The 18,486-nt window shown below is 49.0% G+C and overlaps 1 protein-coding gene across 3 annotated transcripts in view; it reads left to right on the forward strand.

The window, feature by feature from the left end:
- KSR2 (kinase suppressor of ras 2) overlaps positions 1-18,486 on the forward strand; it is a 417,297-nt gene that overhangs the window by 328,158 nt on the left and 70,653 nt on the right. For all 3 annotated transcript variants that reach the window (XM_032431391.1, XM_032431394.1, XM_032431393.1), the window contains exons 11-14: positions 6,922-6,963; positions 7,621-7,693; positions 11,190-11,238; positions 13,190-13,557. In XM_032431391.1, the coding sequence (XP_032287282.1) occupies positions 6,922-6,963; positions 7,621-7,693; positions 11,190-11,238; positions 13,190-13,557 (532 nt within the window). The remainder of the gene's footprint in view (positions 1-6,921; positions 6,964-7,620; positions 7,694-11,189; positions 11,239-13,189; positions 13,558-18,486) is intronic.

The raw sequence follows: 18,486 nt of genomic DNA on the forward strand, positions 1-18,486 counted from the left end.
CAGGCTCGACCCTGCTTAGCTTCCGAGATCAGACGAGATTGGGCACGTTCAGGGTGGTATGGCTGTAGACTAAGGGAGAAACGTGTGTCAGAGTGCCATAACTCTTTCTGTCCCTCAAAGACTCTGCTGGCATCTTTACACAAGACACCTGGCTAACCAGGGCTGATCGCTGGTCTCCCTGAGCTTCTTCATTCCTTCGGTTGGGTCCCCGAGGCGGGGTCCTTGCTGATTTGCTGCTCGCCTGCCAGAGGATCTGCACCTACTCCGGAGCATCTCATGACAGTGATATTTGGGGAGTGGGCTGCAAGGTCCTCTGAGCTCTGGAGCTGGGCTGCTTAGGTTCAAATGCTACCTCTACTACTTAATACCTGCATCATGCTGAGCAAATCAGTTACCGCTCTGTGCCTCTGTTTCCTCCTCTGTAAAATGGGGATAATAATAGTATCTGCTTCATAGAATCACTGAAGGACTAAACCTCGTCATAGACGTACAGAGCTGAGCAGAGTGCCTGTCTCACTGAAGATCTTAACAAATGCTGGGGCGCCTGGGTGGCTCAGTTGGTTGAGCGTCCGACTCCTGATGTCGGCTCAGGTTGTGATCTCAGGATCGTGAGATCAAGCCCCACATTGGGCTTCACGCTGGGTGTGGAGCCTGCTTGAGAGTCTCTCTCTCCCTCTCCCTCTTCCCCTCCCCTGCTCTCTCTCTAAAAAAAAAAAAGAAAAAAAAGAAGAAGACAAAACAAAAAAACTACCATGGCTACCATTTTTGGCATTTCTCACCATCACTGCTAATTCATATGGGCCCTAATCAGAATTCTGGAAATAAAGAGGAAATCCTCATATACCCGGGTGTTAGGAGTAGGAATTGAATTCAACCTTCTGAGAAGGTAATTTTGCATTGTCTATCAAAGTTTTATATGTACATTCCTTGGACCAGCAATATCACTTCTAAGACTTTATATACAGGTATGCTTGCATAGGGCACAGGGATCCATACGTAAGGATTTCATTGCAATAGTGGAGAATCTGGACTCAATCCAAGAGGGGAATGGCTGATACACTGTAATATATCTGCATAACCAAAGATTCAGGGGCCCTTAAAAAGAATGGGGTGGCTCCTTATAGATATCCTGACATGAGAGAGATCCACAATGCAGTTTAAGTGGGAAAATAAGTGATTTGCAAAGCAGTTGGTATAATAACATCCTCTGTATTCTAAAATAATTATATATAGTTGTATACATATGTTTATATGTGGATGTATATATGGTTGTGTATATGAACCCCAAAAAAAGTCTATAGGAACTTCATGGCAGCTATTTCTAAGAAGAATAATTTTATTTTATGCATTGCTACAACGTATGGAATACCAAGGAGCATGCACCAGTTTTGTAATTGAATAGTAATAATAAAATGCAATATTGAAATGGAAAGCAAAATAGGACCTTCCAGAGGAGCAGCCAGACCTTCTCCCTTGACTTAGGAGGTTTTAGCAAAATTCCCTCAGAATGACAAGTGCCTATCCTGTTCATATAAGGCCCTCGTCACTGTCACACTCTTGACTGTGAACCTTTGCTGACGGGAAAGCAGCTTTGACCATGGTTCCGTGCCAGTTGTTGAGTTTTCTAAAGACTGTTCCAGCTAATGCATAGGCATAACCAGTCCCCAGCATTGACTGATCTAGAACGTTCTTTTCCAAAAGGGTCCGTGGGGTTAATAGGCATTTGGCTCACTTGTTAACCTCATGACATATGAAAGAAGAGTTTTTATTTAGAAAACCAAGAGCATCAGGTATAGACTTGGTAGGATCTGTGATCGACCTCCTTGTTCTCTGCCACTCCCTTCCAAATCCCGGGGCCGTGTTTGACCTGGTGAGTGGCTCATGGGGGTTTCCTCCCTTGCAGAACGGCCCACCTCCCCTTACTCTACCCTGATTCCCTCTTTATGCTCAACAGTGCTCCTCCTTCCCTGCCATGATCTTGTTCATTTATTAACTTATTTAGTGCCCATGTCCTCATGATAATCAGAATTGTCAGCTCCATGAGACTAAGACACATGTCTGCTTCATTTACCCCTCTATAACCTGAAACCCAACACATTGCCTACTGCTGAAGGCACTAATTAAATGTTGTTTTGTTTTTTTTTAATGAGGGAGGAATTGAATGAACGAATGAATGACTTGAAATTCTTGCACTTCCCAGGGCTGCAGTTTTCTCTCTTCAAGTCATCTTCTGGCCCTCAGACTGCATTCGCCCATCTATTTCCATACACATATTTATTGAGCACCTACTATGTACCAGTCCTATACGAGGCACTAGATTTGGAGCAGTACACAAGCCAGCCGTGCCCTGTATGAGTTTCCAGTGGCTTCTGTGACAAATCACCACAAGCTTAGTGGCTTAAAACAGCCAAAATGTATTACCTTACAGTGATGGAGGTCATAAGTCCAAAGTCAGTTTCACCCGGCTAAACATCAAGGTGTCCGCAGGGCTGGTTTTCCTGGGGAGCTGGGAGAGACTCCACCTCCTTGCCTTTTCCCAGCCTCTAGTGGCTTTCTGCATCCCTTCTTTGCACGTGGCTCCACACCTCTCCCACCCCTGTTTCCATCGTCACATCTCTGACTCTCCATCCCTGACTTGGATCCGTCTGCCTCCCTCTTGTAAGGACCCATATGATTACATTTAGGGCCCACCCAGAGGATCCAGGATAACCTGCCCGTCTCATGATGCTTCACTTAATCATACCTGCAGAGGCCCTTTTGCCATGGAAGAGGATGCAGTCATGGTTTCCAGGGATTAGGATGTGGACCTCTTGGGCAGAGCGGTATTATTCGGCCTGCCAGCCCCCATTCTCGTGGAGTCTGGCTTCGTGGGAGAGATGGGTTAACCACGCAGACATACACCTGAAATAAGCTGCGACAAGTGCTTTGAGGGGAAAGAACAACGTTACAGCAACCCCACTGCAAATTCAAGAGGAGGACAAGTTTAGGTTGAAGGGTCAGAGGTGGCTGAGTTCCGAAGATGGGGGAGAGTTGACCAGGCAGAGGGAGGGGAGCATGTACAAAGGCCCTGCCCCAGGAAAGAGCTGAAAAAAATGTCCCCAAGACCTGAGTGCCACGAAAAAGGGAAAACTAGCACCAAGGAAGACTCAGAGCTGCAGGGAGGAGGCCTGGCAGGGCATGGCAGAGATCTACATTTTATTTAAATCTGAATTTTATTTAAAAGGTGTAGGCAGGAGATGACTTATCCTCCCTCCTTCCTTCTAGATCCTTCCTCCTCGAAAACCACTCAGACTGCTTTTGGGGGGAGACCTTCGGGAAGGAGGGAAGGAAGGAGGGCTTCCGAGTAGAGGTGCCTTCAAAGCGGTCTGCTTATGTCTCTGGCCTCCGGGCCACCTGAAGCCTCCCAGGTCCCGAGTCCTCTTCCATTCCAGAGAGTGAGGGGGGCCACTCAGCTTTCCTGGACAGGCCATTCGGGTTCATCAGCTTCCTGTTGGAGCTGCTGCTCACTCGTGGCTGTTGTCGGCAAGGACAGGGCTCACGGCCACGCCTTGACTCCTCTCTGGCCACTCTCTCCTTGTCAGTCGTCAGGAACGAGCTGTTCCCCAGCACACAGAGGGGTCGAGGAGGGGGCCAGCTCTGCGCATGGAGGCCTTTGCCAGCATCCACTTTGCCTGACACCTGTCCCTCTTTGGAGCAGTGTTCCCTCTCCCTCCCCTCCCCCAGCTGCTGCTCTGTGAAAGATCATTACCAGCTAGCCTTTTCTGCAGACGCTGAATCGCCTGTTCCAGCTGGGGAGGGAAGAGATCAGCTAAGCCTCTTGAGAACTCCGGGTAGTTTTTCCTTTTTAATTTTAGCCCCTTGTTGACTGGGTGCAATGAAAAAAAAAACAAAAAACAAACCTAAGTTATCTAACAGAAAAAGGTCCTTGAAATCGCGGAGATTGGTTCTCTTTTAAAGCTCTGCTCTGTGACTTCGAATGAGTTGCTTCCCGTCCCGGGCACCTCATTTTCCAGAATTAGAAAATGCATCCGTTCAGATTCCAACTATCTGGGATATTTGGGGATTGCTGTGCTAGAAGAGAGTTGATTAATTCCACAAACATGAGTCGTGCACCCACTGGTGCAAGGGCCCTTGGGATCCTGAGATACCAACACTTGCTCTCTGTCCTAGGAGAGTTTATCAATCAGTTCCAACCTCAGGGACAGCTAATGACTTTGCTCTTTGAAATTGATTTTCTCTTAATTATAAGTCATTCTTGTCTGTTTATTAAGAGAGCTTAGAAAGATAGTGGCTTAACCGTTGCAGCTAATGCTTATTTAGCACTACTACGCACTCTGATCTCATGTAATGATGATCTCAGCCCTGGGAGGGAAAGACTGTTATTATCCCCATTTTACACACATGGAAACTGAGACTCAGAGTTGCTTAAGCTTTTACAAACAGCCAAAGGAAGAGCGAGGATTCGACCCTCTAGGATCAGCCTCCCACTCCTGCTGTCCAGCTCCTCTTTGCTTTACACTTGAAGTCAGCAAACTTTTCCTATAATGGGCCTAATAGTAATATTTTAGACTTCGTGGGCCATACAGTCGCAAATATTCAACTATGACGTTGTAGCATGATGGTAGCCAGAGACAGCATGCAAATGAATGAACATGAGACTGTGTTCCAATAAAACTTTATGAACAAAAACAGGTGATGGTCCAGACTTGACCCGTGGGCTATGGTTTGTCAACCCCTGGCCCCAGCCTCTGATCCACTCCATGAATTCTGGGTGAGTCAACGTGCAAGTCATAGGTTGCCCCGGATGTAATAAAATTATTTCTGGAAGCATATTCATCAATTCAGACTCCTATCTGACCCCATTCCTGCTCACTTCCTCTGCTTGGGGAGATGAAACTCTGTGGGACCTCCCCAATGCCCATGATACCCTTGTCCCCCCTGCTCCCACCTCCATCCCACTGTCACCAGTAACTGGTAACATCAGAAACCTCGGGGATATCCGGAAGAGCTGGCCTCTGGTGAGTGAACCGGAAGTGAAATAAAGTGTAGGCGAAATCAGCAGCGAAGTTGAGGAAATTTCTTTTATCCCTAAGTATAGAGATCAACTCATGCTCATGGTGGGCAGAATAATGGTACCCCAAAGATGGCTATGCTCTAATTCCAGAATCTGTGTATGTGTTACTTCCTATGTGACTTGTCTTTGCAGATGTGATTAAGTTAAGGATCCTGAGGTGGGAAGATCACTCTGGATTATCCAGATGGATCCTAAATGTAACCCCAGGGGTCCTTACAGGAGGGAGACAAGAAGGTCAGAGATGGTAGGAGGTGATGTCAGGACCAGAGCAGAGACTGAAGTGATGGGCTCTGGGCCAAGAGATGCAGGCTCTCATCGCTGGAAAAGGCAAGGGACAGATTCTCCTCGGGAGCTTCCAGAAAGAACCAGCCCTGCCGACACCTTGATTTTAGCCCTTTATGACTTATTCCACACTTCTCATACCTCTAGAATTATAAGAAGGTAAACATATTGTTTTAAGCCACCGAGTAGGTGGTAATTTGTTATAGCAGCAGCAGGAACACTAATACAATGCTCAAAGCAAAAATTTGGAAAACACAGGAAATGCATATTTTTTTCCAATTTTATTGAAGTATACTTGACATACAACATTGTATAAGTTGAAGGCGCACCACAAAATGACTTGATGCATGTATGAAGTTGCAAAATGATCACCACTCTAAGTTTAGTTACCATCCATCACCACACACAGCTACAAATTTTTCTCCTGGTGATGAGAACTTTTAAGATGTACGCTCTCAGCAACTTGCAAATATATGAAACAGTATTGTTAACTGTAGTCGCTATGATGCACGTTACATCCCTAGGACTTATTTGTCTTATAACTCGAAGTTTGTGCCTTTTGACCACCTTCAGCCAGCCCCCTAACCCATCCGGTTCTGTTTCTATGAATATGGTTTTTTTTTTTTTCCAAAGTCCACATATTAACTGATATCATACAGTATTTGTCTTTCTCTGTCTGACTTATTTCACTTAGCACAGTGCCCTCGAGGTCCATCCATGTGGTTGCAGATGGCAGGATTTCCTCTTTTTTATAGCTGAATAGTATTCCATTGTATATACATATATAAATATATTGTGTGTGTGTGTGTGTACACACACACCATTTGCTTTATCCATTCATCCATCAGTGGACACTTGGGTTGCTTCCATGTCTTGGCTCCTATAAATATTGCAGCAATGAACATGGGAGTGCAGATATCTCTCCAGGATAGCGATTTCATTTCCTTCGGATATATTCCGAGAAGTGGGTGTGCTGGATCCTGTGATAGTTCTGTTTTTTAATTGTTTGAGGACCTTCCAGACTGTTCTCCACAGTGGCTGCACCAGTTTGCATCCCCAACAATGGTGCCCCACGCTCTTCCCTTGCTCCACACCCTCGCCGGCACCTCTTTATCTTTTTGATAGTAGACATCCTAACAGGCGTGAGATGATATCTCATTATGTCATAAAGGGTTTTTTTAAAGCTTCTCTAATCACTCTGGCAAAGGGAAAAAATGAATATTTTAGAGATGGCTTGACAAAGACTTTGTGTGTGTGTGTGTGTGTGTGTGTGTGTGTGTGTGTCCCTATGCAGTTAACAAAAATGGGACTGTGCTCTGGGTGACTCTCCAAGTTGAGATGCTCTATTTTCAGGGAGCTGCAGGTGGGAGGGTTGGCTTGGATGTGTAGAGCCCTGGTTCTTTTATGCAGGCCCTCGGGCCCTTGTGATTTAGGGTGTCCGCAGAAATCTGGGAACCCTCGGGTGTAGGCAGAGAACTCACACAGTGGCAGCGAGAGCCCGATTTGTTATTCAGAGGGACAGCCCCGGGACAGCACTGACTTTGGTGTTTCCATTCTTTTGCAAGCGTCCCACTACTACAAATACAAGCAGCAGTTCATCTTCCCAGGTGAGTCCGTGAGTGCGCTCAGGCCCCCCTGCGAAGCCTGCGGAGGGGCACGCATTGCTGGAATGGATGAAGGCAAGGGTTGTTGGGGTGGGCAAGCTCAAAGAGGGCGGCAGTGGAACCACCAGCCCCCAGGATCATGGCGAGCCGTGGAGGTGGGAGAGGAGAAGCTGGGAGGTCCCAAGGGCACCGTGGTACCAAGGAGATCCCGCGGCACAACAGAAAGGCCTGAGAAGGTGGTCTGCAGTAGAAGGATGGGCCAGGGTGAGGAGGGGTCTAGAGCCACGTGGCAGGGGAGAGGTGGTCAGAGGGACTGAGTTGGGCACCGGGAGATGTGAAACCAAGTGGCCTCACCAGCCCAAAGAGAACTCAGGAATAGGGGGTGATTCAGAGGTGACCAGTGGGTGCTTCAGGTCAGAGGCTTGGGGCTCTGGCAACCCCCTTGTTATCAGTGACGTATTTTGTTCAGGGTGCCATCTTGGGTGCATGTGAGCAGGAAGAGTTCAAGTGATCGAGGAAGGGAAAGAAGGGATTGGCCAGCCCCAGGGACCCATGATCTGATGAGAAGTTCCTAGCTGCCCCATCTCCCAGGAATCAGGTCTTTGGGGGAGGTTGTGGACTCCGTGTTGGGTTTCTGACTGTCCCGTGTCTGCTTCTCAGATGTGGTGCCGGGGCTGGAGACGCCGACCCGGGCGCCCCAGGTCATCCTGCATCCAGTGACCTCGAATCCAATGTAAGTGGAACAGAGACCTCCTTCCCCTGTCCTTGCTCTTCAGTCTGCTCAGGGTCGCTGTCTTCTGTCTTCCTCTTCCTGGAATTGATGGGGTGGGAGACTGGGGGAGAGAGAGACTTAGGGAATGATTTAGGTAAAGAGAAGGAGAGCGTGACGGCGTCTCTCAGCCTGGGCCCAACGGACGAGTCAGCTCTGCTTTGTGTCCTGGCCCTGCTTGTCAAGGGTGATTTCCAGGGGCTGGACCATTTCCTTAGGATCCCCAGACTCTTCTATGATCAGAAAGATAATGTTCTGCAATAGCTAGAGCTTAATGAAAGAACACTTATCCTATGTCATTGTCCCCCCACCTTTAAAAAGCATAATTTAGGGTTACACGAGGGATCAGCAAACTACAGTCTATGGGACAAATCCAATTTGCCACCTGTTTTTATAAATAAAGTTTTATTGGAACACAGCCACGCCCATTTGCTTACGACATACTGTCTATGTGGCTTTCAAAGTACAACAGGAGAGCTGAGTAGTGGCAACAGAGACCGTAGGGTCTGCAAAGTCCAAAATATTTACTATCTGGCCCTTTCCGTACCAAGTTTGCTGACCTCTGGTTTATACCATTATAAGAATAATCGGAGCTAATTTTGGAAAACGTGGACTGTTCTGTAAAAAGAGAAAGGAAAAATCATCACTCATAGTCGTACCGCTCTTAGAACTTTGACGTGTGCTCTTTCTATTCATGTTTTACATGCTTGCGTTTCATGGTCTACACAGTTTCCAGCCAGCTTTGTCATCCCGTAAAGCTATAGCCTCGCATTTTTTGTATTATTCCAGACTCTTTATAGGCATTGTTTTTAATGGCTGTAAAATATCATTATTGATGTAGAAAAATGTCCTTAACCATTTCCCAATTGCCAGATCGCCTATCTTCCCATATTGCACTGTCGTAAACAACACTGCAATGGATGTCTTTGCATGTGGCATCTTAAGCATCCTTGGGACATAGACTCTCTTTCCAGGTGGTCTGTTGGTGGGGCAGCCCCAAGTGAAACCCACCTTCCTTGACTTAACTTCTTCGGTTGCGGCCAAAGTGGGGGGCATGCTAGGGACCTGATTTCGATTTGGCCAGCTTCCCAACTCCCATGTTTGCCTCCTCGGTTGTTCTTCTGGCTCTCTAACTACTCCATCCTTTCTGACCCGGGTTATGGACAAATGGTACGTCTGTGACATCAAAGGAGCAGCAATTTGCCAGGGATATTGTGCTGACATCTAGCTCCGGATTGTTTCCCTGCTGCACGTAAACCAATTCCACAATTTGTGCAGGACGAACCCCAGGTTATTAACTGGCAGTCAGGGCGTGCCAGCGAACTACAGAGTCCGTAGCTGCCTGCGATCTGCTTAAGCGTGCATGGAGCGATGGGCTCTAACTCTTCGCAGAAGGAAATCATTTAATCGGCGGGCTACCGTAATCACGCCTGATGCAAGCGGAGGAGGGCTGCCTGTTCTGTCGTTTTCTGTCGTTGGGTGTGAGGAGGGACTCCAGCTGCATTGTTCCACCCAGATCGCCCCAAGGCGTTAAGTTCCCAGCATTTCAGCTGTCGCTGGGTGGTTTCATTCCGTACTGTAAATAACTCCTTAATATGAAAGCAGACGGCACTTTGTGACCCACCCTTCTTTCCCCTTCTTTTAATTCCTCTAGCCTCTCAGGCTCCCTCTCACCTGGAGCCCCTCCAGCAAGTGGACTGGCCCTGTCTGCAGGGTCGGCAGCTTCTTGGGGTCTCAGGGTCAGGAGAGCACTGGCCCCTCAAATGAGGGGTGGGTAGGGGGATCTGCTAAGCTTCCCCAGGGGAAATAGGAAGGGCGCAAGGTGTTCATTGTGATTTTTTTCCTGCCACTGTTTCCAGCTTTTCTGTGCCTTCAGCAGCCCAGTTACTGTCTCCCCACCGCACTACACACACACACACACACACACACACACACACATCCTCTGCAAACACACCCCCAGAAACACCTCACATCCCCATCACATACCATGTGCTCCGACAATCCCCTCAGACCCCAGTACATACCCAGCTACACTGTCAACATACGGCGTGCCCCCAACATCCCCAGGAGGTGCACCCAACTCCCATGCACCCAGAACAACCCCTACACAGAGCACATCCCATTGTACTCACGTGGTAGCTGATATATACTTAGCACTCACACACGCAAGCACACTGTGTCCCCCAGCACCCACACGCAGCACGAGCCCACGCTTAGCACAGCTGCAGCTCAGGAGCTCATGACTGCGTCACCCTCACGCATGGACACATCTGCGTGTGCGCGCGCACACACACACACACACACACCCACACCTGTGTCTTCCAGTCCAATACGGTTTCGCTCATTCTCATTCCACACTTCCCGATTCGATGTGATTGGCAACATCCAACTTTAACTCAAACACTGAGAATTTTCAAAATACATCCAGTAATCTCCCTGGGGCATTTCCATCGTACTCCATTTACTTGATTCACACCTAACTTTCGGCCCGTGTCGCTTTTAGCCTTTCTGCACAGTATCTCCGTGCTTGCTTTAGTCCCTTCGGTAGTAATATAATACTCCTCAAAGTCAGGAGCCACGCCAGTTTCGACTCCGTATCCCTCTGATGGCCTCGCACCGGCCCTCGCACAGGCAGGTTTTCCCAGCTATCTGAAAGTAGAGCATTCCCATGAAAACTTTCAGGAGCCAAAATGGTGTCATGCAAAGAAGCAATTATCATTCATTTATATGGAAAAATTGGGGGTGTCCCCCAGCCCCCAAAATTACTTCTCTTAGATGAAGCCCAGATGCTCATGGACACAGGTCAAAGCTCTGGTGGCTGGATGCTGGCATGCTGAGGGTAGCTCCCCAGGAAGGAGCTTGGAGGCACCCGTCACGCTGCTCGGGGCGCACGCTACCTCTATAATGGCTTGCTGCAAAACAAAAGCTGAACGCCATGTTCACTTTTTACCTTCTTTCATAAAAGCAAAAACCCTCTTCGAATTTCTTTTGGTAGATACCAGCATAGATCTTTCTCAAAAGCAAAGTGGCGTGATGCCAGCTTTCAGAAAGCAGGGGGTACCTGTAATCCCGAACTCCAGGGTTCTCCCGTAAGATTCTGAACCCAAGTGAACTTAGCAATCTCATTAATTCTTTCCTAGCAAACACCCAGAGCTCTGAGGATCCTTCCGCCCATGGCATTTAGGCCAATGTGTAAGGAAGCTGCTAGATTAGTAGAAACCAAAGCCATAAAGAAAAAATGAGCCCTGAGCAGCCCCGAAAATCTATTTAAAACACTGTCCTTGTCATTGCTTCTTCGTGGCGAGGTTATGGATTATTTTAGACACAAGTGTTGAAGTGAAAGTTGAGATAAAGCCTTGATGGTGCGGGTTTCTCATTCCAAGACTCTTCATACATGGATAAATAAGACACCGACCTCCCTTTTCACCTGAGGGTCACATTTATTTTTCTTTCTTTAAAGCTTGGAAGGAAATCCATTACTTCAAATTGAAGTGGAGCCAACCTCAGAGGTGAGATTCGGAGAGGGAGAAACACCTTTTTCCTGGGGCTGCCCAGCGCTTGGCGGAGTCGACGGATGACTTTAATGACTCAGAGGGCTTGGGGCGGGTGGGGATGGGGGCAAACCTGTTTGATGGATGTTCTAACTCCGGGACAACTGACAAGTGGGGGGGGCGGGGGTCCAAGCAGGGGCGGCCCTCCCAGCACCAAGCCTAACGGGCCGTTGTATGGTGTGCATCATGGAAAAGCTACTTGTGCAGAAGTTGGCAAGAGATTTGAATTCTTAGTTGAAAAATCAACTTAGGGCCAGGGGAATACCAAGGGGGATATGCCCCACTGCCTTCCAAAGAATACACTGGGGGAGGCAGGGTCCCCAGGGACACTGAGCTTGGCGGGCTTTTGAGAATGTTCTGGGGCTTCTTCCCATTGGCCAAAACTACTGGAGGAATAAATGAAGTGTCCTGGGTAAGAACCATGGACTCCTCAGCCCTGTCGCTGTGTCCTAAAGTGAAGGGAGTAGAACTAGGGTGTCCAGAGAAAATCGTGTCCTTTCTGCGATTACTGGGCTAGTTGAAAAATTATCCTGGGGGAAGCCAATGGAGACTGTGTCATTTCTCTTGAGTGTGCTACAAGGGACAGCTTGCTCAGGTTTGGGGTCAGGAAGACCTCAGGCTGCCTCGTCAGGCCCCAAGCCTCCGGGAATGCCCACTGGCTGGAGCTCCTGCTGCTTCCTCACTTAAGCAAAAGAACCCAAGGGCCAGGGCACTCCCAGCCACCACGCTGGGAAGGCAGGTCCCTGGACCTTCAGCGTCTAAGGATTGCGGTGGTCACACCTAAGCGTCCCTGGGCTGTGTGGGTGTGTGGGGATAAAAATGCAGAGTTCTGGCCCCAGCCTGCTCTCTTCTGATTCGGTAGCTCTGGGTAGGGCCCAGGAATCTACGTTTTCTCCGGAAGCCCAGGCAGTGTTGGATACAGGCGGTCAGGTGTGTGCAAGGTGCTTAAGAGGCTTTCATCTCATTGAAAACCTCATACCATCCCCCAGGGTTGGGGGGGGCGGATTTTATTAGCTCCACTTTATGATGAGAGAAGGAAGTCTCAGAGAGGTCAAGCAGTTTGCCCAAGATCACACAGAGGCCAGATTCCAGCTCGTTTTGTCCGATTGGTAAGCCCATCCTATGAGCCTCGCTTCTACGCCCTGACGCCACGGCTGCGGAGGAAGCCTGGGCATCTGGCCTGTGCGGAGGAGCTCTGACCTCTCCCCGTTTCTGACTCATCGGTTCCAAATCCCCTGGGGGAAGCAAAAGGCACTCCATATTGAGGTGTTCTGTGCAGACATTTGTTGCACCCACAGTTCAGGCTGTTGTCTTTCTTACACACGCATGAGTAGGCAGGTCAAAACATCACGGCGGAATTGGAGGGCGTTGGAGATTAGTAGGAGTCGAGACACCTGCTTCTTAGCCCTAGCTCTGCCTGGCTGTGTGATGTAGAGCTGGGCAACCTCCCGGGGTGACCAACGATCCCCGTTTGCTGGGACCAAAGGGCTTCCCAAGGGGACTTTCATTTTTAAGGCATCTCTACACCCAATGTGGGGCTCAAACTTACAACCCCGAAATCAAGAGTCATATGCTCTACTGACTGAGCCAGCCTGGCGCCCCCTCCCCAAGGAGACTTCTAGTGCCCAAACCAGGAAAGTCCAGCAAACCAGCATGGGTGGTCCCCTAGTGTTTCTCCTCTATGAGCCTCAGTTTCCCCCTTGGCAAAAGAGCGTTGGATTATCGTGATCTCCCTTTTAGCTCCTTCATCTTCTACGATTCTAGGACAAGAGTGACCTGGGGCAAATAGATACATGTCCCCACCAGCTGAAAATGCACCTAGAGATGTGTTCAGACGCGGGGGGACTTCGTGGGAAGGCGGGGCAGGGGCAGGAGCCGCTCTGACCTCTCTCCCCTTTTCCGGCCACAGAATGAAGAGGGCCACGATGAGGCCGAAGAGTCGGAGGACGACTTCGAGGAGATGAACCTGTCCCTGCTCTCAGCCCGGAGCTTCCCACGCAAGGCCAGCCAGACCAGCATCTTCCTGCAGGAGTGGGACATCCCTTTTGAGCAACTGGAGGTCGGCGAGCTCATCGGCAAGGGCCGCTTTGGGCAGGTGTACCATGGCCGCTGGCACGGCGAGGTGGCCATCCGGCTGATCGACATCGAGAGGGATAACGAGGAGCAGCTCAAGGCCTTCAAGCGGGAGGTGATGGCCTACAGGCAGACACGCCATGAGAACGTGGTGCTCTTCATGGGCGCCTGCATGAGCCCACCCCACCTGGCCATCATCACCAGGTCAGTCCTGCCCGGGGCTCCCTGCCCACCACCCCCACCACGGACCCATTCCCAGAGTCCTGCCTCTGGCAGGGTTGAGAAGGGGGGGGGGTTCTGGTTAATGCGTCGTTCTGGCGAATGGAGCATCTCTAGCTCTACCATTCACAATTATGTGGTTTTACGATTTGAGATTCCAGAAAATACTTTTGATGCTAAAACTCTTTGGCAGAGCAGTGCCACGAGGAGAGGACCGTAAGTGGGAAGGTAGGAAAGTTGGTTCGGGTCCCCCTGTGCTCCAAGTATTTGTGAAACAACATTGCTGAGACTCACTGTCTCCGTATGTAAATTGAACTGATTGGATCCAATCAGGGGTTAGCAGACTTTTTCTGTAAAGGGCCCAGTAGTGAATATTGGTGGCTTTATGGGCCCTACAGTTTCTGTAGCAACTGCTCAACTCTGTTCACTGGGATGTGAAAGCAGCCACAGACAAGATGTAAATGGATGTATGTGGCCGGGTGCCAATAAAACTTTATTTATAAAAGCAGGTGATGTGTTGGATTTGGCCCTGAGGCCCTAGTTTTGCCACCCATGGGCTAAGATCGTGATGACTGTTATTCTGGCTTCATTAAAGCAGCAGATAACATTTGCAGGGCTTTACCATTGCTATTTTAAATATCCAGGATCCCTGATCTCTAGCTGCACAGGAAGGGTAGTGAGAAAATCTGACATTAAGAAAATGTCAGATGATAGCAACTTTCCTGAACTTGCTCTCTGACATCACCCAGTGACATGGGGCATTGAAAAAAAAAATAGCTTTCGCTTCAGTTGAACAGTTGTGAAACAATCCTTTGGTGTGTTTTTAAACTCTGGTTGTTGCTCCCCCATTGCATTAGGACTGGCTACAGCAGGGCCATTCCTGGCGTGGCCTGGGATGCCAAGAGTCAGCTCTCTCCTTCCCATTCTCTGCTCAAGTGATAAGATCCCAAATACACAAGCCTCTCATCTTGGCAGGAGCTGTGAGCTCAGGGAAGAGCTGGTATGTCTTTGGTCTGTTCCCTTGTGATACAAAGCATCCTTGAGCCCATTTATAAGATCTCAGTGGTCAGAAGAAGGTGTGTTATTGTCCGTTAGCATTGATTATGCAGATGATGGATTGAATCCATGTGTCCAGTGGTAAATGTTTTCAAAGGATTGGAGATCGAGAGATGGCCCTTCAGTTCTCCCTAAACCAGGGTAAAAATGGTGGTTCTCAGCCCTGAATGGGACAGAAGAGGCTTTCAAATACCCAGCTCAGATCATATTCAGAGGCTGAGCTGTTCTCAGGAGGTGAGTATATCAGTAAGCTTGTGCTGAGTAACAAACTATCCCCAGTACTTCAGAGTTTTCCTCTATTCTGTGGACAGTTCTACACAGAGCCAGGCCCCGTAGCTGGGCTCTTGGACATGTCTGTGGTCAGCTGGCAGGTCAGGCCAGGGGGCTGGTCACTCTTGGGTGTCCTCACTAACTTGTCTACAGGTTGTCAGGTTATCAGCAGAGGTGCCCCAATTCCCCTTCTCATGGTCTCTTATCCGCCAACAGCCTAGCTTGGGCTCATTCCCAGGGTGGTCTCAGGGTTCCAAGGGCAATAAGAGGTCAAGCCTTGATGGGCAAGTGCCTTTCACACCTCTGTCCATGTTGCATTGACCGATGGACATTGGCCAAAGCAAGTTGCGTGGTCAACCTAGATTCAAGGCACAGAGAAACAGAGTCTGCCTCTGCAGGGGAGGGTTTGCAATGTCACATTGCAGGGCCATAGATGTAGGGAGAGGGACAATTTGTGGCCACTTGTACAACCTGCCACAGCTCCTTTCCTCCTCTTTGTTATCCAGAATGTATCGTCCTCATGCATAGCCCTTTATTTGGGATGCACACATCTGGTTGGAAGATGGTCTTCCCCCCCACACACACACCGGTCTTCTGCCTATTGCTCCCACCAGTCTGTCACTCCCAAACTTCTCTCTGCTCAGCTCCTCACCTTCTGGCCCTCTAACCCCTCTTTTTTGACATCCCCAAACTAGAAATTCCAAACCCATCATCTCCTGTCCATTGCCTGGCCCTTCTAAGGACCTCTTGCCATCCCCCCGACTTCCTCAGCTTACTGGTGGAGCCCAGTACCCCAAGCCTCCCTCACCCCCTTCCCAAGGGCTGGCTAATTGGAAATGGACAGATTCGGTTAGCCGTCATTCTTGAGAAACGAGTGGTCATTATGAAAATGTGTCACTCATCCTGTAAGCCAGCTGCGTTTGTGGCCCCTTTCTATTATGTACAAACTCCACGCCCTGCCCCCTCCCTGAGTGCCGTAACTGCCTGCAGATTTCACAAATAGCGCAGCCTTTTCCTGGCACCATGATAAAGACTCTGCAGCTTTGGGACATGTAATTGGTCTCTGAAGTGTTTTGGTATTTTGTGTGAAGAAGCCAGATGAGCCCCAAAGAAGTGGCATTTATTCCATATTATTGTGTCATTATATATTTATCTTGGGAGGGGTTCTGTGCACCCCCTTCTCCCATTTAGCACCGCCCACTTGTTGACCATCAGATCTCTTATCTGAATGTTCAGTTTGAAACCCGATATTTGAGTAATTTGATTAATCACCTGCATCCGCGTAATTGGTTGGCCGAGGTTGATGGTTGGACAATAGCCAACCAACTGGAACAATTTTTGGACCCTGGATTTATTTTACAGGGAACATAAGACCAGATAATTACCTGGCATATTCCAGCTAAATTCACAATGGCATGTTCTAGCCAATTACTTAGTAATTATCATCGGAGTTAACAAGTATTTCTAAGATTAGCTTCCTTGTAATTCGATGTGTATGGCTCTTGGGGAATGAGTAATAACCAACTAGTTACCCAATTGCTATATCCACAAATACAATTAGCAGCAGGATTGCTAAATCGTTTCACGATTGGGTCATTATGAGATTATTGCAAAGCTATTGGCAGTCTGCACAATCGCTCATTTTAAAAACTCCAAGTGGAATTTGAAAGCCGATAGAGCTGAATGAAAACATCTCTCATCCTTCCGCCTTGCTGCAGAGTTCCCTAGGCCTCAGCGTCCCCATCTGCAAAATGAGGAAGTAGAAGTAAGTGCGTTCTTTGTGGCCCCTTCCTCCATCATCGAGGCCAGCAGCATCGCCTCTCCGTTCTGTGGTCACATGGCCTTCTTCTGTGGTCAGATCTCACTCGTATAAGGATACTTGTGATTGCATCTAGGACCTAGCCATCCAGAAACATCTCTCATTTCAACACGCTCAACTTCTACCAAGTCCCTTTTGCAATATTGAGGTAACTTTCATGGTTTCCAAGGATTAGAACCTGGATATCTTTGGGCTCCAGTTTTTAGTCTGTCCCATCACCTTGGACCTAATGAATCAAGTCTGTTTGTAGGTTAAGACTTTCTAACCAGCCCATTTGTATCCAGTTAATACTTGGGAACCACGCCTGGGGAATATTACCGGGGAGTACCTACTTGTGCCCAGCGCTGATGCTAGATATGTCCAGCTAGTGCAGAGGGAAACGGAAACAGGAAAGTTTTCAAAAAAAAAAAAAAAGACCAGGGCGCCTGGGTGGCTCAGTTGGTTAAGCAACTGCCTTCGGCTCAGGTCATGATCCTGGAGTCCTGGGATCGAGTCCCGCATCGGGCTCCCTGCTCGGCAGGGAGTCTGCCTCTCCCTCTGACCCTCCTCCCTCTCATGCTCTCTGTCTCTCATTCTCTCTCTCTCAAATAAATAAATAAAATCTTTAAAAAAAAAAAAAAGACCAGACAAAATGACTAAATAATTACAATCTCAGTGGGAAGAAATTTGTTATTTATCTGGTAACAGGAGTATGGACCAACCTACCTTAGCTGTGTGCCATGGAGAAAAGACCAAAGCAAAATGCTACAGTTGATGTCTCCAAGAGGGCTCCCCTCCCCCATTAGGAGGAGCCTAATGGGGGAACCCATCTGGGCCATATTACAGATATGGAAACTGACACCAGGAGAAGAAAGTGGGGCCAGGACAGGAGCCCAGGTCTCTAGCAATGCACTTGATCCTCCGACAGCTTGAAAACCCCATTCTCCCGCAATGCTTGTCCATTCATTCAGTCAGTCATCAGATATTTAGTAAAGACGTTGAGTACCAGGCACTTTGCTGGATGTTAGGGGAGGGTGGTGAGCAAGACAGACATGGACCCTGTTCTCAGAGCGCTGTCATTCTAGTGGGGGAGACAGACTAGTGCTGAGTAGTAATGAGATCACTTGAGTAGGTCCCGGCGTGTTGAAGAAACCGAACCAGAGCAGTGCTACAGAGGGACTTGGGGACTGGAGTTATTTTAGGTGTGCATCATGGGAGGGAAGATCCAGGCAGCGGAGACCTGAGTGCAAGGAGCCAGCTCTGCCGACATGCGCAGGGCGCACTCAGCAGAGGGAGCAGCAGATGCAAAGACCCAGGCGTAGGAATGAGCAGGGTGTGCTTCGGACCAGAGAGAAGACTGTGGTGGCAGAACGTGGTCGGTGAGGACAAGAGGGTGGGAGGTGAGAAAGAAGCCAGCAGGAGCCAGACTGCGGGGGGCGGGGGGGGGCGCTGGTGCTCACGCCTGGTGAAGTGGGCACCAACGTCTACAGCAGCCCCTCAGCCTCCACGCTGTATTTGAGGCCAGATCATTCATTATAGGGTCTGGCCTGTGCATTGTAGGATGGTTAGCAGGATCCTGCTCCCTACCCACTAGATGCCAATAGTACTGAGTCCCTAGTTGTGAGAACCAAAAATGTCTTCAGATAGTGTCAGATGTCCCCTGGGGCAAAGTTACCCCAGTCGAAGAACCGTTGCCCCAGAGTCTCTGATTAGGCTGTGTAGGCCGCGGGTTCTGTACCAAACCTCCCCACACGGCTCTATCAGCAGCTGGGAGACCCCCCGAGACCCCC

Source organism: Phoca vitulina, unplaced genomic scaffold, assembly GCF_004348235.1.
Source record: "Phoca vitulina isolate PV1807 unplaced genomic scaffold, GSC_HSeal_1.0 scaffold46, whole genome shotgun sequence".
Classification (NCBI taxonomy): Eukaryota; Metazoa; Chordata; class Mammalia; order Carnivora; family Phocidae; genus Phoca; species Phoca vitulina.